This window comes from Acomys minous, assembly GCF_964271855.1.
Source record: "Acomys minous genome assembly, chromosome: 13".
Classification (NCBI taxonomy): domain Eukaryota; kingdom Metazoa; phylum Chordata; class Mammalia; order Rodentia; family Muridae; genus Acomys; species Acomys minous.
In genome coordinates, this window is record NC_140495.1 from 78,574,564 (window position 1) to 78,595,166 (window position 20,603).

The 20,603-nt window shown below is 38.1% G+C and overlaps 1 protein-coding gene across 7 annotated transcripts in view; it reads left to right on the forward strand.

Moving 5' to 3' along the window:
- Positions 1-20,603, forward strand: part of KHDRBS2 (KH RNA binding domain containing, signal transduction associated 2) — a 487,677-nt gene that overhangs the window by 138,417 nt on the left and 328,657 nt on the right. For all 7 annotated transcript variants that reach the window (XR_014774012.1, XR_014774013.1, XR_014774014.1 and 4 more), the window contains one exon: positions 9,491-9,607. Coding sequence is in view for 1 of the 7 variants with exons in the window: in XM_084754861.1 (XP_084610987.1) it covers positions 9,491-9,607 (117 nt within the window). In the remaining 6 variants the exon portion in view is untranslated. The remainder of the gene's footprint in view (positions 1-9,490; positions 9,608-20,603) is intronic.

Genomic DNA, 20,603 nt, shown 5'->3' on the forward strand with positions numbered 1-20,603 from the left:
CTTCCTCGAGACTTTTCCTCCTGTGTGCGATTACCTCTTGAGGGATTTCACCTGGGAGGAGGATTCCTGTTTTGCTGCCTATAAGAAGGCTCTTTGGAACTCTGGGGTATGACGAAAAATAAACCGCTGCTGCGGCTGCTGCTCTCTTAGCACGAAGGACCCTCTGTGTTATTCTGTGTGTGTGTGTGTGTGTGTGTGTGTGTGTGTGTGTGTATGAGTTAAATCCGCAGTCCCTCGCCCTCGACTCGGTACCGTGGTGCGGGCATCACAATAGCCAACTTAACCAATTCTGTTAACTCCAGACTCAATGAGGGACCCCGTCTCAAACAAATAGTAAGGAGTCACTGAAGAAGATATCTGAGACCAACCTCTGGCCTCCATACCTGTGCTTGCTCTTGCATACATACGGATGGTCTAATCTTGCTCATGACTTTAGGAGGTAACCACACCACCCTGAGTCCACAGGTGCCATACCAATGCCATGGTTAGAGGCTAGTGTTTCACAGCACTCCTTTACCTTCTCCTCCAGGTCACTATAAATTTATCAATAAACTTTAAGCAATTTTTTATTCAACCAGAACATATTGTCTGAAGGATAGACAAGGAGCATGTCTCCAAATGCTGGTCTTAACAGCTCACCTTTCCCTGACCATTCAACAGTAGCCAGTAGCTAAACCCATGCGAAGCTCTGTTGTCAGCCTGTGTCTGGAGAGCCTTGGTGCTGAAGGAAACACTGGAATTCTGGTGACCTGGCTGCAGGTTCTCTTGCTGGCTTATTTTACGTATTTATTTATTTATTTATTTATTTATTTATTTATTTATTTATTTTTAATATATTTTATTAAGTCATGGCCCTCTTATTGTCTGCTTCCGCCTCCTTCTACCCGGGAGCCATGAAACTATGCAGCTGTATCTCCTGTCGTCAGGTGGCTGACCCCTCACACCAATCACCAAACGCTGCCAAGATGACTCATGACAGCTGCCTCTGTTGGAACTGTGATGGGTAGTCAGGACATCAGCTCTGGCACCTGCTGCACTGGCCATTTCTAGGAGTGGCCAGAGTCACTGGAGCTCAGTCCTTTGCTGCAGACAGATCCCAGCAGGCAAACAAGATCAGCACCGTGTAGGCTATCTACCGTAGGGCATTTAACAGGCAGTAGCTGCTATCACTGCTCTTAGAGGACAGGTCCAGAGAATGAACCAAGCATCGAGGGCAAAGCAGGACTTCTTGGGTGCCCAGTGACAGTGGTCTGGTGCTCTTCAGCTATCACACAGTCACAGGTCTTCAGTTGTTGAACTACCAGAGCCACCTTCAGTCACCAAACCAACCCCCACCATGGCTCATCCTCCTCTCCTTTTTTTTTTTTTTTTAAACCACCTCTGTACTCTGATGCTTCTGTCTTTGTCATAGGAACTGGCTAGACACAACAGGAAACATGTAAGCAAAGACCACCCAGGAGAAACCTTTGCTGTGCTGGTGTTGCATCCCCAGGAGAAACAGCACAGAGGTGCTCCTGGAACAGCACTTAGCAGAAACATCTGATGCCTTCCTTTCCCACCTGTGGTGTGACTTTGAAGTAGTTGTGCCTCAGCTTGCATCTTCAGGCTCCCAGGTCTCCAGGTGGTCCCCTTCATACATCCTGGCAGCACACAGCCTTCAAGTGCAGCACCTGATCCATGGTTGTAAATTAATCAATGTATCAAAGATGCTTCCTTTCGTCTTCCTGGTTCTGTTATCCCTCCAGGAAACAAACAAAGAAAATCTCTTGCCTTTCCTTCTTATTTTCCTTCCTAAATATTAATGCCACTCTGAGCTCTCTCCCAGGCAAGGCTACTACTAGTCGTCCTAGATTTATCTGTTTGCAGTGCAACCAACTTTGAAAAATATTTTAAAATGTCCGCAGCTGCTTGGTTCCATATCCTATTCTTTTGCTAATAGTAAATTATCTGTTCATGTCTGCTGTGAATGTGTTTTATTATGTTTGATATTGTTTAACAAGGAAATATAATATGGTAAAGCCTATAAGTTACCAGGTCACTCCAAGCCTTCAGCTGATCGTGCCTTATTGGCAAGACATTTGCATCTCTTTTATTGTTTCATATTTTTTCCATCTCCTTTCTTTTGCCCTCTTCCTGCACTGGCCATGCTTTTGTTTGCAAACTTCTTTATGGCTTATGAACTCATACTAAAGGACTTTGTATGGGTGCTAGCATTTTTACCCTTCAAACTCTACAGTGTACCATCCAAATTTTTCCCACTTTTGAACTTGTTTTTATCCCTCCCCTTTCCATGCTCACTGAGAAAGTGAAAAGGAGGAAAGAAGGGTGGTCTCATAACTTCCCTCTAGTCAAAACGGTTATTTCCTCGGATCCTCCCTGGCTTAATCTTTACTTCTCTCTCAGCTTTTTATCACAGTTTCTGTAATTATATAGCACTTTAAATTTAAGACCCCTTTCTGCTCAGTGAAGGTGTAAGTTTCTAGAAAATGTTTTAAATGAAATCTCCATTTTTTTATTCCTACATTTCCTAAGTTGAGAATGATAAATAATTGGTTCATGTTCCACCTTTGATTTTATGGAAATAGATTTACTGAGTAAAATGTAGTTTACGGCAGGGTAGTGCTGTGCACTTCAGTAACCAGTCATTCCTATCTTCTCCGTTACTCATCACTGTCTGCTTTGCTGGGTGAAAAGCGGTTCTTTTTGGCAACGGTTTTGTAAATTTCAAATGGGTCTTTCTTCTATGTGTAAATTGATATTTTTGCTATGAAATTAAACTGTTATACTGTATTCATATTAATTTCTTCCTTTCTTTGTCAGTATTCCTTGATGATGATGAGGTGAATACTTGATTATTGTCATTTCAGCTCTAATGATACAGAATAATACTGTTTTTTTTTTTACCTTTATGCACTTGCCTCTATTTCTTCTGCTTTTTTTGTAATTTATTTCTGTTTTATGTGCATTGATGATTTACCTGAATATATGTCTGTATAGAACTGCCATGTGGATGCTGGGAACTGAACCTGGGTCCTGTGAAAGAACAGTCCGTGCTCTTAACCACTGAGCCATCTCTCCAGCCCTCCTTCTACTTTGTTTCAATACTATTGCACAAAAGTTAGAGTGCTACAGATTGTCTTAGTGCTATGTTCCCAAAGCGTACAAGACTAGGCCTCTGAATTTCTACTCACTAGTAAGGGATCTGCCTTCAAACTAGAACTCAGCTAAGCATGAAGGGAGTCCAAACTTTGCCAAGTGTGAGGACCGGAGTCTCACTTGAAAGGGCCAGGAGAATGGTCAAAGCTCAGAACAGACTGTAGTCCAAGTATGCTTCCCACACTGAAGAGCACTGCTCTTTCAGGCAGCCTGAAGTGGACCCTGTGGGCCCAGTGAACAGAGGAAGGAATGGTCGCTGAGAATGGGTAGACCACTAGTGGGATCCATTTGGAAATGTGACTAGAAATGTGCCATATTTTAAAAAAGGGCTATTTCACATAAATATTGGTGAATAGCTCATATTTCCTATTTAACCATCAGAAAAGCATGGAAATTAGAATTCTCAAATAGGAATTTCTTCTGTACTATATGCTCAGAGGATTAACTGGCTAATTTAAAAATATATATGTGAAATAATACTTACGGTTATCTGTGAATTGGTCTTTGGGTGCCTTTGTTTAGAAGTCTCTAGATTGTTTTCTCTTAATGTGGCTCTGTATTCATGATAAGCAGTTATGTTTGTCATTAATTTATGTCTCATTGATTTTGAAATCAAAAACAATTTGATTTGTTACAAGACATTGGGATAAAGAAATTGTTCCAAAAGTTAGTCAATGACTTCAAAATAGTTGACATAGACATTTAGCTTTTTAAAAATATGAATAAAATATCTTCAAATAGTTTGAAAATATTATTATGTTGCAAGCAGAGCCATATTCAGTATACCACATCTTTAAAATCTCAGAATTTCAAAAGACATTACATAATGGTTAGATATGAAAGACACTGTTGTGTTAGATGGATTTAATTTTTGTGTGTAAATGATGTCCTTAAAGAAAAGGTGTGAGTAAAGCTGTCAGTAAAATCATTTGCTTTCCATGATCAGATAAGGTCAGTTGCTGTTTTGGAGAACTGAATAAATAAGGAAGCAGAGAGAAATAGGCTTATTGGAACAATTATTGTGTTGGCTATATTCAGTGTATATATTAAAATAAATTTCCAAAAGTTAAATACATCAAAACTATGTAGCTAATTACATAATTATTTCTGATATTTTACATTTCAAAGAGTCCTTCATTTTAAATGAAAGGGCTTGGAACCATTCCTTAGTGCTGGTTCCAAATGCTCCAGTTAATAATAAGGGGGAATTTATACTGTACATTTATTAATTTTAAAAAACACTGTAAGAGTTGCCTTTTAACCTGAGTTTTTTCCTAGTAAACCAATGAGTTTATTGGACTTACATAGCAGACATGGTAAGTGGATACTCAGAGGAGTTTTTTTCCCCTAAACAACCACACTAAAAAGTCTTTATACTTTATCCTGTATAATGGCTTCCTCATAGCTCTCTAAGTGGACCCCCTCCCCACTCCAGTCTTCCCCATTGTGTGTACTTTAGCTTCACCCCAAGACCATGAGATCTCATGTGATTAGGGCGGACTAACATACCACTTGGGAGAAATAGTGGATACTCAGGATGGTCCAATGACACTCTTTACTCCTTTTCTGAAGGAAACATTAATAGTTAACATTGACAGTTAGCAAGCTACCATATACTGTAAATAGGAAGAGCTGACTTTATGAAGATGGCAGTTGTTTGGCTGAATATAGTGTTGTGCTACACTTCCTCAATAAAAGAAAACTGAATTGAAGGATGTTGTAATAACTGTATGTGACAGATGATACTAAGAAGTAGCAAATATTAAATTGATGGTCACAACATCCATCAAGACTCAGCAAAGGAATACCTGTTGGCGGTATGATGCAGGAGTTACCATTGAGGGATGGTTAAGCAGAAGACCATCACTATTGTTTCCATAGATGAGCCTCTCATTAGCTGCTTTTACCATAGTTTTTCAGTATTAAAATCAACGTAATGGTATATAATAAGTGTATACACTATTATTGAGAGATCAATAATAGTACACACAAAAAGTACTGTATCTTTGTAGAACTGAGCCCATTGGTTTACACTGTATAAGAGTCTTGTTTGAGTCCAGTGAAAAGTGACCATGTCAAAAGAACTTTCTCGTTAAGAAATTGTGGTTCATTTACACCATGGAATACCACTGAGCTATTAAAAACAAGGCAGTCCTGAAATTTGAGAGCAAATGGATGGAACTAGAGATGATAATCCTGAGTGAGTTAACCCAGACTCAGAAAGACTCACATGTTATATACTCGCTTATAATTCAACACTAGCCCAAAATGAGTGACCCATGAAAGTTTTCACTTAACAGGAGATTGGGATAGATGCAGGGGCCTCCTATTGGGAATCTAGATGAGAGAAGTGCAGGAGAATGGGGAAATAGAAGGATCCAGAGGGTCCTAGAAACCTACAAGAAGAACATCATGACTGGCAGATCTGGACCCAGGGGTCTGCTCAAACTATTGCACCAACCAATGACAATACATGCAGTAAACCCAGAACCATTACTTGGATCTAGCAAATGGACAAGACATTCTCCACAGTTGTGTGGAGAGTGGGGACTCTGACATGAGATTGGTGCCCTATATTTGACCACTTCCCCTTAGTGGGGAGGCCTAGTGGCACTCAGAGAAAAGATAAGCAGGCTACCAAGATGAGACTTGATAAGCTGTGACCATATGGTGGCGGAGGAGGTCCCCTTATGTCACAGACCTAGAGGAGGGGAATATGGTGAAAGAGGGAAAAGGGAGGAATGGGAGGAGACAAGCAAGGGGATAACAATTGAGATGTAATCTGATTAAATTAATAAAAAAAAAACCCAAAGCACTTGTCTTCTTTATGACTTTATAAACTTTATGGATCTGTGCAGCTACTCTTACCTGTTCATTTGTACATTTGTAACAAGGATCAAGAAAACACTGCATGTGTGGGTCCATGTGTGCATATGTGTGTGTGTGTTTGTGTGTTAGAGTACTATACCATATAGAACACTTAAATTGGAAGTGTCACTTTTCATATTTTATCATGGGTGGGTGTAAGTCAACACCCATAATCAGGAGGATCAAGCCAGCAGAATCATTTGTATTTGCAGATGCCCAGACCAGAATCTTCTCTGGCTAAACGTGAGGTGGCCAGTATCCACCACCACTTTCTCTGCATCTGCAGATGGAACAGTCTGTCCGAGTAACTCCCCTCCGAGATCAACTTATAGGACAATATATTCTGTTATTTTTCTTTGTAAGCTACCTTCTATCCTCTAGTTTATATTCATGTCAAGCTTGTTTACAGAAAAATACCAGACATTTCTTTCTTAAGCCCCTTGAATGGAAGAGATCCCTCGGGGTACGGAAACAATGAAGAGAATCTTCACTGACAACTACCCACCCCTGAGACAAAAGAAAGCATGTTTGAAATTTTTTCTCCCCCTCTCCAAAAGGTCCTCTGGAGATTTCCTACCTCTTCTTTCTTTCCCTCTTTCTTTCTTTCTTTCTTTCTTTCTTTCTTTCTTTCTTTCTTTTTTTCCATGAGCGACTATGAGAAAAGGAGACATGAATTAGTTCAGCATCTTTACTGATGAGGGCCTGTCTACCTGTATTCTCTTTCTTCATCAATGAAGAAGACAGAATCTGGTATATGTAATTCTTCAATAAAATACTACTTTACTGAATTCCCTCTGTTTTATTTGGTTCATTTTAACTTGCTGGTGCTCGATCCATCATCGAGCAAAACTACTGGGGTGGAATATATATATATATGTATGTATATATATATGTATATTATATATATTAGGTATATATATTAAAGTAAATCAGTCGATTTTTAATGATTACATAAATTGGGAAGGTTTTGGCTCCCTGGTTGGTTAAACTTCCAACACTTTTAAAATATTTTCTTTGACTCTTTTCTTCAATATGTGTATCCCTCCTATGTTTTTCAGTCTAGATAGAGGCAAGCACACTGATCCTCATGGTGACTTTTCCCTTTTCAGGATAGCTATCTATATAAGAAAGGGCAGTATTATTTGCATTCTTGTACTAACGACCAATCATTTAGAGAGTATAGGACACAGAAAACAGAACCCATCTAAACAAAATGAACTCTGAAAGAGATAATCAGAATGTTCTTTTCCCTCAGGTAGAAAGTGAAAACGAAAGAAGGCTTCCCTGGGCATGATGGGACAGAAATGAGTGTCCAGCAAGTAAGGAGCAAATGAGACTTCAAGTATGTTAGAGAAAGTCAGGCTTGGAGATTCCAAGCAGAAAAAGCAGGCATTGGACTCAGAACAGCCATCATCTCCAGACTCGATCTAAGCAGACTGATCCTTCCTTGCCTCCAGCTGTTAGGTCAGCCCATTGGCAACAGGGTGTCTAGCACCTGGCTGTGGCCTGATGTGAGCTCGCAAGGCTATCGATTTCTAAGTGACCTCACCCTTCAACAGCTGGCTCTTTTTGGAAGCATATAGCTGAGAAAATTCTTAAGTGTCTGTCAGAAACCGGTTAATATGCTATGTGAAGCAATGTGTCAAAAATCAAAACAAACATCTTAGAGGCCTGGAGTTACCTCCTTAGTATAATATAAAAGGAGTAATTTCCTATGGGCTCAGGGGCAGTTGGGAAATTCATGGTGGTGAAGTCACAGGACATGCCCCATATATTTGATGTCATTCTCCAAGATGGTAAAAAACATGGTTGCTTTCTGTTTATGAAGTTTTGTTCCTGGTACAGTGAGCCAGTGCTCCATCAGGGACCAAATAAAATCCATACCTAGCACACTTTAAATGTGTAGTTGAATCCACTATTTAAATGATTTACCCTTCCCTCAGCTCCAAGGCACATGATTGTGCTTGGTGCCATTTTATTCCACTGACACATGGCATGGTATGAGAGCGAACAGATCTGAGTCTCCAGGGTGTCTGAGATTTACAAGCTCTGGGAAACAACTTGTTAAAATAATTCATCCAGATTTAAAACCTTTGTTTCTTTGTGTGGCACTTTTACCCCTTTAGAAGAGCAGCTTCTGGTGGCATCCTCTAAGGCAGTCAGACTTAACCCCACCAAAGGACTGCTCTCATTTATTCTGCCAGACCTGATCCAGGGCTTCCCGGGTTCTCTGAGAGAACTGAGTGTGGAGGGAAAGGAGGTAGATTCCCATGCTCACAGAGAGAACAGGGTGTTAAACTTAAGTGTGAGCCCCAGTGGAACTAGCTAGATCAGTGGCATAAGAATGGATGTGTACTAACTATTTTGCTTCTGGTATTTGGCTGCTTTGAATTTTCACTTTTTCAAAGAATATTAGACTTAGTTTGTAAATTAACCTAAAACCTTGTTGTAAATATGTACATATATATATGTATATATGATTTCCTATTCATTAATTTGGATTATATTTCAATTTATTTAATGCATACTAATTACTATCTCTAGTATTTACGTTTTCTCCAAAGATTTTTGAACTTATATAGCTATATTTATTCCTAAAATAGCTGGTTTTTTCAGTCCATTATAAATATTCTTTCCATCAAAATATATATTTTCACATTATGCATTGGTGATATGCAAAAACAGGTTGGTTTTTATATTGCTGTATGAAAATTTGCTTAGTTTTATTAGTAACACCATTGGCTGTTTTTGTATATAAAATACAGAAAGGATTTTTCTTTCTTGTGTTTCTACCTTTATATTATTCTACAATCTATATCTTTGACATTAAATGAAATAAAAAGCATACATTTCAGAACTGAGGAGATATCCCAGTGTGATCTTGCTTGCTTTTTGAGAGGATTCAAGTTTGGTTCTCAGCACCAGTTTCTAGTAGCACCTAAGGACCTCTAACCCCAGCTCCAGCATATCTGGTGCCTTGTTACAGCTTCCATGGGTACCTGAGCACATATGAGACACACACACACACACATACACACACATACACACACACACACACACACACACACACAAAGTAATTTTTAAATTATATACATTTTATATTCCTTTTAAAATTGTTTTAACGTTAATCTAGCTTCTAGTATATTTATTGGTTTGAAGAAACTTCCATACTATTTGAGAAACTTTATTTTCCTAGATGATATGTATTTTAATTGATTATTTGAGTAAATAGTATTTTAATGTTCTATTGATCTTGGCTGTCTTTAAGGAAGTAGTATTCCTTTAAGGGCATTCAGATTAGAAATCTGAAGTCGTTTATAGTATTTTTGTGTACACATATGTGGGTGTACACCTTGTAACTTGTTCTTAACGTTAAAGTTTAAAAACACATAATCATTAGTTATACTTGATATAAAGTATACTTTTTCTCTCTCAATTTAGACATTCTGTTGATTTTGCTTTCTAGTTCAATTTTGTGGGGAAATTGCTCGGACCAAGAGGAAACTCCCTGAAGAGGCTACAGGAAGAAACAGGCGCTAAGATGTCTATCCTGGGAAAAGGATCGATGAGAGATAAAGCAAAGGTACTGGGCTTTAAGGTTGCTTCTCAGAACATTACAGAGGCTCCAGGCAATACCGGGAGCCATGTGTACAGGACACAGGGATAGCTTTTCCTGTTTCCCTTGACATTTCTTTTTTAAAACCGCACTGCAGCCCATCCTGATGTCTCTCTCCATCAGCCATTGCCCCTGCTTCGTCCTCTGGACATACTTGCTATGTTGCCTTTTGTAATTCTCTTTGTAGGTTGCTGTCATATTGCTGCACTTTTTTTTAAAAAAATCCTCTATATGTTTCTCTATATTGGTGCTCATATCTTTTTTAATGCCCTAGTTGGACACTCTTCCTTCTTCAATCACACAGTCACATCCATTCTCTCACTGGATTCTCTCCTCTATTTGGATCTGATTCACTTAAGTGAGGTTACTCCATATATTTATCTGAAAATATAAGAAAATCCTGCTTGTGCCTTGAAGGTTCCAGTGGTATTTTAACACAACTCACCTGACCCAAAGGCAACAGTAAGCTAAGGAACATTAAGTTTGATCTTTGTTATAATTTATTTCACATCTGAGCTACTTAGCTGTCCATTTTATAAAGTGGTAACAATTTGTCAATGTCAGAATTCAGTATTGGTAGAGACATATTCATAAGGAATTCTGAGAATTTTTATGGTAGTAGTGGAATGTGTACAGTTGCAGCATTTGACCAAACTATAGTTTTAAAATTATTTCATATATTATGTTATTATGGGAAATGAAGAGTTCAGGTGTCTAACTTTGACTACAAGAATGCTTAGAAAATCATGTATGAGATTTATTTTTAAACTATTAAGGAGAGATCTTAAATGAATGAATTTAAAATGAAGAAAATTTTCACTAAACTGGTCAATAATTTATCACTCAGAAATTATTTTATATTTTTTCTAGTAAGTTTCTAGATATTGAATATTTCTTAAATATCAAGTAAGACACCTCAACGGGCACTTTTTACAATGGTGCATAAATAGTCAAGAATAGTGATTTTACTGAACACTTGTGTTTGTGTAAAGTCTCAGAAATGAGAAAATTGTTGCCAGACCTTTCCAGTCTAATTACTGGGGCCAAATTCAGAAGAAACAGTGTAAACATTTAAAAGCTTGTAGCTCTAAGATAATTCCTTGCTATCTGTCCCATGCAATCCAATTTACATTTTCTTCATAAACAAGATGAACTTTATACATTTAATTTATATTTTCAAACATTCTTTTATATTGAATGCTTAATTATTCAATACAGAATATATGTGAATTTGCTATTTTCTCCAACTGTGTCAAACTCTTATAATAAAAACTGGATAATTTTACAAAATTCATAATTAGGTCAGTGGTCACATCCTTGGAAGGTTTTCTGATCTCTTCACATCTCTCTTATGGTTACAGAAGAGCTGATTGATTTATCTGCATAGTTCACTGAAGTCTTAACTTTCAGGATGCAAATGGCCTAATTAGAACTGTACATTAGAATTGTCAGTGCCCTCTCTTCCTGACTTTTAAAATAAGTGTCTATTTTCATCTGTGTGTATAGTTGGACATTTTTCTGTTCATAAAGGACTAAATTGGGAGCCTTTTTCCTGTAAACATGTTAGGTACCAGCAAAATTCTGGGTAAATTCCATAGGAAATATATTTACTTCCACTAAATTTCTACCAGGTTAACTTACAAAAGTCCCTTATTATTTAAAATTCTGTGTCTAATTATTGTCTGGTTTCTGTGTGACCCAACATAATTGGTTCTGCTTGGATCGTTTTCAGTTTCCCATTAGCCAGTCCAATGGAGACATTTTTCTCACTGTAGTTCCCTCTTCCTACATGACTTTAGGTTATGTCAGGTTGACAAAACCTTACCAGCACACACTTCTTGTTGTTGTTGTTGTTTTAAAAGAATAACTGAAGTATACTATGCATCCTTGTGTACTTAAAGGTAGAGCTTTTTGTTCAGTTTCCCTCCCATGTGTGCCCCATTTGGTAATTCTACAGAATATTATTTACATATTACATACTTTACCTTTACACATAAATTATAATGAAGACTGCATTTCTTCATTGGAATATGCTGTTGATAGAATGCACAATGTATATCTTAAATGTGAATGTCATCTCATGGTAAAATGACATATTTGATTAATTATGTAAATCAAGGAAGAAGTGACTAATTCACAAATATTTATTCTATCCCAACTACATTCTCAAGGGTAAATTCAATATGTGTTTCATAAAATATTAACCACATTGCAGCTTTTACAAAGCTTGTAATTGAATTATACAGCCTGACCTGTTTAATATTTTCCTTTAAAACAATTAAAAAAGGACTGGTTGTTTGCATAGCAGAGACTTAGAACGACAGATTTGCTTAGATTTATTCTCAGAAATTGTGCAGGACCTGTAGCTTTGGTTAAAATATTAGGTTTTAAGATTTATTCCAGAATCAAAAATTGTGTAATATATCAAACAGTTCTAGAGGTATGTCAGAAAGTCCTACAAGTTGAATAATTTCATGGTTAGTGGTGATGGTGGAAATGCTAGTTTTTAGTTAGTTAAATTTAGCCCATACCCTTTTAGCAAAGAAAGAAAACAAACAACAACAAAATAAAAGAATAAAAAGAAATTGAGGCTCCAGGCAAATAACAATTGTATGTACCCACTGTCTAGTCTTTTTCCCACAGTTGTCATATCCCAGAATACCTGAACTGTAGTGTATGTAAACCAATCCAGGAGACATGCTAAACAAACAGCTGCTGACTTCATCCCACCTGTGCTGATCTTGTCTGCAGGACTTGGGATCTGAGGACAGGAAAGAACAGAATGGACTGCAGTGTGATGCTGCCCGCTGTGTTAGCCCAGTTTCGTTGTACTTTTATACACAAATATAGCAAAGAAAGCAGTGATCCAAGAAAGATTGCTTCAGTTCAGAAAAACATGTAAATAACCACCAGTAAACAAATAGTAAATATTAACAGAGTAGCCCTCTCCTAGAACTATCTCAGGACAGACCAGTTTAATCACAATTGCCTGGCATGTCCTATAGAGTCTATCTAGGAAAACAAGCAAGCAAGGCACAGGGTTCAGGGTACCCTGATCAAATCGGATTCTATAGCTGTGTTCTGACACTCACCAAGAATAAACATGTGTTATAAATTAAATGTAAATGTTTGTTACAGGAGGCATGAAATCACATGAAAACAATCCAAGGAACAAAATACACCTGAGGTAAAACGTCCTCTAAAGCCATGATTCATACATTTGTTTTATAGCCTCTCATGGGTGCCATTTTGAGAAGAGAAGAATGGCATACCAACATAACGACAAGAAACGAGAAGCCATCCTTGTCATTAGAGGTTCGGAATACGGATATCAGCATTACAAAACACAGCACCAAGGTGGATTAAAGTTGAACAATATATACAAGAATTACATACAAACCAAGAGAGGACTCTCCTACCCAGCCATCCATACAGTGAGGCACAAGCCATTCAAAGTCAAGATTCAAAAATAATTTAAAGTAAGCTATTACTTATATAAAGTACATTCTGCTCCTACTCACAGATTTACTTTTTACCTGTTATAAATAATTATGTCTGAATTCCAGTTTATCAATGAACATACTTGACACATTCATCAAACAGGCCAACATAATAATAATAATAATAATAATAATAATAATAATAATAATCAGCAACTTCATAGACAAAAAGGGTGAGGAATCTTTTACCTTTGGCCTACAAACCAACTACTTATAGTACAGCTAAGTACATAGTCAAAAACTTACTGGAATGCTCAGAATGAAATTGGTTTTTGTTGTTGTTGCATATTAACAAGTTTTTTTCCTCCTTTGAGATTATAATGAACATGGTCACTCCAGAAATAAAGTCAGAAGTTGAACAGAGAATGCTCTGAAGCATGGTTTGGCCACCCATTAGCATTAAATATGGCTGACTATCAATAGGTACAAATATATAAAATGTAAATAAAAATACAAATAAAATTTCCTTTTAAAGTATTCTTAAGAGAAAACCAAAAACAGAGCCTGGGAAGTTCTGTTTCTTTTTTCCTGCGCTGTTGCAAATTCATACTGTGGTTTTGGTCTGGTAGGTGATAGCACATGACCTTTGTGGTGACACTGCCCCCTATGACCACGTTTAAATTCTGAGACAGGAAGTGGAGGATGAAGAGGTCATGAAGTCCTTAAGTTTAACTTTCCATTTTGGCTGTCTAGTCATCCTCATCAGTCTCCTGCTTCTTGGTGTAACATCATCATCATCATCATCATCATCATCACCATCATCTTCATCAGCCGCAGCAGCAGCAGCAACTACCTGTTTGCTCGTAGGAGCTTGTTTCCTCTTCATCTCCATCTTCTTCCTCACCATCACCTTCCTCCTCTTACTCCCCTCCTTGTTTCTCTTCTTCATCTACATCATTGTCAGCCTCCTGCTCCCCATTTTCCTCATTAACATTCCCATTGGCAGGTGTGTCTCTTCCATTTTCTGCCTCCTCCACAACTTCCTTCTTCTCTTTCAAGTCCTTGGTGTTGATGTCAGAGCTGGTGTCCTCTGCTGCATATGACATGGTAAGGTACGCTGGTGGTTCAATGCAGCTAGGGCCCCAGGAACAACGCAAATATGGCTTTTCAGAGCAGCCAGTGGCCCTCTGCTTGTTTTTACCTGGAGTCTCTCTCACAGGTCCCCAAGATATTGTTCACTGTGCGTCATTTCTTTGACCATGGTCCAACAAACAACACATTATAAATTGCTTGGATAACTCTATTCTTGGAGAAATCCAAAGAGGAAAAAAAAAAAGTAAACAGCATGTTAGTTTTGTATCAAATCAGTACAAGAAAATTAGCTGACAGTTTAGAAATTTCTTGCAAGTCAAATCCCTTCCTAGGCCATATGGCTGGGCATTCTTGGGCAGCCACAGAGCTGCGGGTTTAACTGGCAGTTGCTTGCACACAGTCTTTGGGGTAACTTACTGCAGCTCTAGACAGAAGGCTGCTATTTTTAGTGCATCGGATGGTGAGGTCAGTGAAGGGGAACGGGGAGCAGCAGTTATACAAGCTCACCTTCAGACAGGGTGAGTAACAAGTGTATTATCCCTGTGAAACATCATCAGAGAGGTTAGAGAAATCCACCGTGGCTAACCACACCAAGGGAAGACTGCAGAAGCAAGAGTCCATCAAAGCTCCTGTGTCTTGTATTAATAATCTGCTGCCCTTAGTTGGAAATTACAAATGGCCATTGCAAATAAATGACATTGTAGTGGAAGTCATTTTGGCGTATCTAATAAGAAGGCTGATAGACATGTTGGAATATAGTCTTACAACCTGCTGTAGTATATGTTGAAAGAAAAACGCTTTGGTATGAGTTTTATATGAAAATATAATAATTCGCGAGGCAAACTTTAATTCTTTGATGTGCTAATAACATGACTGTTTTCTGTTCCATAATATATCTTCTGTAGTTGGGGATGGCTGATTTAGTAAATTTTTTTCAGATTTTGTGGCAAGATTGATTTTCATCAATAATAAAATCAACTAAAATCCTTCAAAGAGAAGTAGTTGCCTGGTGGGCATTGCTTGGGTAAGCCCCCAGCATCCTGGGCTCTGCTTTGCATCAAAGGGGCTCATAGTTTCTCAGATCCTGAAGAGGCAAAGCTATACTTGTTGATTGTCAATTATCCTGTGATTGGTGACATAGACATTTACTTGAGTCCTTGAATATGTGTAACGATTTGTAACCCTACAGACAAGCTGCTTGGACACCCCAGATTCCATCTTAGTTATGACCAGATACAGTGGGCAGGGTATCCACAATATTTCTTTCTTAATGTTCCTTCTATAGAGAACATTTCTTGTTTATCACGACTTGGAGAAGAGATTATGCATCTTAATAGGATTACATATCGCCTGGGTTCATGAAAAGCGTCAATTTGTGTTTTCATTTTTGTTACAGTAGTCTTCTGCCTCTTTTATCTCAACTCTAATGGCTTAAAATGACAACCTGTCCTGTCTCAGCTGAGCAGTAGTACATAAGAGTACAGGGCACTGAATTATGAACACATATTTTATGAGGAAAAAATGAAATACATTTTTCAATGTTGAACCAATATATTATTTCAAAATATGATATATTTAGACTCTAGTGATCAAGTAATTATAGGGATTAGATTTTAGTTGAAGCTAAAATATATCATCATATTTGAGAAATATGATTTTCATATTAGTGTCTCTTCTTTTTTATGTATGAGCAATTTGTCATTCACTGTAGAGTACCATGACCTTAAAATGTAAAAGGAAAGAAACATAAATCTATCCAGGCTTAGTTTTTTTTCCCCATATGCTTCAATGACAGAATATGAGGTAGCACATTTTTTTTTATATGTAGTCGGTTACTAAGTTCTTGTACTCTGATTTTATTAATAGCTGGAACAATTTTGTGCAATCCTTATAACCATGACTGTATTGTTTAATTTTTCTGGGACAATATAAGCCAATATAAGCCAATGTCCACTCACCTGAGATATGGTACACAAGATAAAACCAGGAAAGGATCCCCCACAAGTCTGACATAGTGAACCAGGGTGCATTTCAGAGTCATGGACAGCTAACTTACAAAGCTCACTCCAACATGGGATGTGAACCTCCACAGCAGCAGAGGGGGAGCTGCCTGCCTGACCATGGCCACTCAGAGTCTCTGTCCCCCAGCAACGTCTGAGGCCTTTGTGAGAATTTTGCTTTTCTGAGTCTTAGAAACTTTGTTTGTTTCCTGATTGTTGTGATCATAAGACTCTTCACCCCAAGAAGGAACATTTCTGTTTGGAGATTATCACTGCACAGCAAAGATCTTTTAGAACACTTGCTGGGATTTAAAGTGTATCAGAAAACCACTTGTCATTCATTATTTGGACTTTACCCTTATCTCTCAGTAAGAGTGAAGTGTGAGAATTGCAGAATCAAAAGCCTGTTTCATCTTATTGCAATACATTTTTATTTGCAAAACTATATAGAAATATAACCATAAAAAGAGAATTTTAACATTTTATAAAGCAGAACAATAATAGTATAGTTCTTTATACCACTGATGAAAGCTTTTTTCTTTTAATCATATACTTTGTTTCCTGTCTCATAAGTATTATAACCAAACCAAACCAAACCAAAACAACAACAACACCAAAAAGTACAGCCTACAATAGGACCAAGTGTGCCTTGGAACAACTTGAAATTCACTGTTAAATCCGAGAACCACCAAAGAAAGACCAGTTCCACAATATTTCAGCCTATTTGAAGCAAGCTTTGTTAAATACTGGCTAGGATAATGGATTCTAGCCAGGACCATTCTGGGGTTCCCAGAAAATGGCAATGAGTCACATTTTTTAGAGGCTAAAAAGACAAACCCATAAGGCCACCATAATAACCCAGCAGGTCCAATCAGGGGCAAGCATACATCCTGAGATGCTTTCTACCTGTGTACTCCCGCCTACGTGCAACCAGGGCAAGCTTACATCCTGATACATGTACCTCCTGCCTACATGTGACCAACCACATCTGGTACTGTTGAGTCAAACAAATTTGTTTTGGAGAGTCAAAATATGTAGTTTGACATGAACATGATTTGATCAACTAACAAATAACTTGTATAACTTATTTATCATAAATAGCCTGCAATAGCACTTTCAAAGTGCTTGTATTCAAACCTTGTATTCTACCTGAGTTGTCTGGGTATAATACCACATATCAGAGTAGAAATATATGTATATATATAATGTGTGTGAAGAATAATCTTAAATTTGAGTTCTATACAAATTATCAAAATTAAACTTATTTTGCATCAATGTACAAAATTCCATACCAATGAATTAAAAACAACCTGTGAATAACAGTTAAGGCCTTAAATTGAGGAGTAGATTCAATAGTCTACTTTTTGTCCTGTCATCCTTATATATTTCTATATTCCCTTTCTTTCCTTTCAAACCCCATCTTCAAATCTAAGAAAGCAAGATTAAAGGAAAAGAGAGATATCCCTGAGTCCAATCTCCTTTTCTCTCTGACTATGACCAATAGTAACTTATAACCAACTCTCAATGAAAATAAACATCTAGGGGCTGGAGAGATGGCTCAGAGTTGTTAAGAGCACTAGCCGCTCTTCCAGAGGTCCTGAGTTCAATTCCCAGCAACCACATGGTGGCTCACAGCCATCTATAATGTGATCTGATGCTCTCTTCTGGCCTGCAGATGTGTGTGCAGGTAGAGCATTGTATAATCAGTCAGTCAATAAATAAATAAATAAACAAATAAATCTTTTAGAAAAAGAAAAAAGAAAATAAAAATCTATGGCTCAAGAAAGCAACCAAAAACTTACCCAATCCCCCTTAAGGGAAATGGGTCATCGTACTCTTAAGGTTTCTTCTTGTTGATTTGGGACAAATAGTACCTTTGTAGGGGCTTAAATAGAACAAGAATATACACCTAGGTGTACAGATAGATATGATTTTCTAGATAGATAAAGTAAAATAGTTAGAAAAGGTCTTCAACAACCCCAAAGACCTACAGAATATGACATTTAAAGATGTTTTTATTATAGTAAAGATTCGTTGACAATAATGTAGTTTAACTCTTGGCAGCACTCAGGCTACCTCAAAGAAGATCATGAGCACTAAAAAACTCCCTTATGGAAATGGTTTCAAATGTGGCAAACCAGCCACTGGAAAAATGTCTCTGTTTAGGCTATAGACAGAAGTCTGCCATAAAAATGGGCAAACTTGGATGCTTGGCAGCCAACCTGCCAAGACCGGAAAAGTAAGGCCTCAATAGTTCCTGCCTCACAAATATGTCTATCAGATATACTGAGCCATAAGCCTGAAGATGGTGCTCCAATGTTATGGAGAGTTTTGGTCGATGGTACAGGCAACAAACTGTCTCTGTCATTTTTTTTTTTTTTTTTTTTGGAAGCTGCTAAGCTACACTCCCTGTATAGTCAGGTAATTAATTTTATTCCTTCTCAAGTCTCTGGTGGAGTTGAAGATAGTATAGTTTTACAATTGAGCTTAGTTACTTAGGGTTTAAGATGTTTTTAGGTCTATATAGATGTTTTAAGGTGATAAGATGAGATATTATAGATATTGATTTACATTCAGAATTTTAGACTCACCAAGATGGGAAAGATGTTTTCTTCCAGCTTGCCAAATACAAATAGTCAAACCGCTATGATTATGATAATTCCTGATTGTAACGTGATTCTTCTTGTTGTATGTAGTTTATTTTATATGTATGTAATAATATAAATGTATATGTAAAAATATTTAAGAGCATGTAGTTTGTTATTCCCATAAACAATAGCTTCCACCATTACTAACTTATCTGTCCTGGGAGATTGGGACTTAGAGGTTAATTTTGTCCCTTTTATCACATGTGAACACTTTCGGGATTGACTGAACATTCTTTGCTATCTCTTCTAGAGAGAAATAGAGTTGGCCTGTGTTACTTTAAGTCTCAGTCATTTTAGTGACTTTTCAATAATTAGCGTGATAGAAAAAAGACTGTGCAGCTCTTCTCTCAGTTGCAAGGTCCAAGTCTCGTGGAATCCAAAGCTGCCTTATGAGGTTTCTGAGGGATTTGAGGCTCCCTTCTGAGCAGATGGCTTAAACTAGGTAGAGTGGCCTAGAATAAACGCAAGTAGAGTCCATAGTGAGTCTAGCTCTTTGGGTTTTTTTGTGTTTGTGCTTTTTGTTTTTGTTTTTCTTTTCTCATTTTTTTATTTCATCACTTTACAAGGTGGCACTAGCACCCTTCCCCCTCTCCACAGACTGCTGCCCTCACTTGCCCCTTCTCCCTCTGCCCCATCTAATTATCTCAGAGAAGAGGCAGGATGCTAAGGGCTACCAAGTCATCCTGGCACCTGGAGTAAGAGCAGGACTAAGAACATCCTTCCCTACAGGCCAGACAAGGAAGCTCAGCTTGGGGAAAGGGATCCAAAGGCAGGCATCAGAGTTAGAGACAGGCCCTATTCCCATTTTTAGGGAACTCACATGATGACCAAGCTGCACATCCCGTTACATCTGTATAGGGATTCTAGGTCCAGCCCGTGGAAGCTCTTGACTTGCTGGTCTAATCTCTGTGAGCCACCATGGGCCATAGTTTGTTTACTGTGTTGGTTTTCTTATGGTGTCCTTTATTGTTCTGACTCCCTCAGTCCTTCCTGCTACTCTTCCACAAAACTCCCTGAACTGGGCCTGCTGTTTGGCTGTAGGATTCTGAATTTGTTTCCATCAGCGGCTGTATAAAGCCTCTCAGAAGACAGTTATGCTGGGCTCTTGTCTGCTGTGGAGGCCTGCTCCTTTTGGGCAACGTAACTATAAATATTTTTATTTCAGGCCCAGAAGCCCCATCATCTCAGCTCATGGCTGACATAAAAGAATCCCTACACAAGGTCAGGTTGACCATAAACGATGCCTTATTAATCAGAAAAATTCCCCAGCCATACGCCCATCTTCCCCCAACTGCCAGGCACACTTTCAAGGTTAGCTAGAACTTCTTGTTAGCATAATAACTGGAGTCAGAGATGACCACCCTGTTCCAACATCCAACCCCCCCCCACCCCCGGTATGAGCTAATTGCAGTTTTCACCTTTTATTATTTTTCTTATGTGTACAAATAACTAACTTTTTTGAACCGAATGTTATACAATAGAATTATTTTTCTTTCTTTTTCTTTTTCTATCTACTATAATTTATTCCCATTACATCCCAATTGTTATCCCACTGCTTGTTTCTTCCTATTCCCTTCCTCCCTCCCTCTTTCCCCCTATTCCCCTACCCTAGACCTCTGACAAGAGGACTTCTCCGCACCCCCCCCCCAGCCTAACATTAACTATGCAATACAACTTGGCCTCAGGGATGCAGGTCAGATCTCCGACTGGGTGCACCCCTGAGCTCAGGAAATAAAACTTTTATTTTAAGCTTCTGTGTATGAAGTGAGTTTTCTAGGCTTCC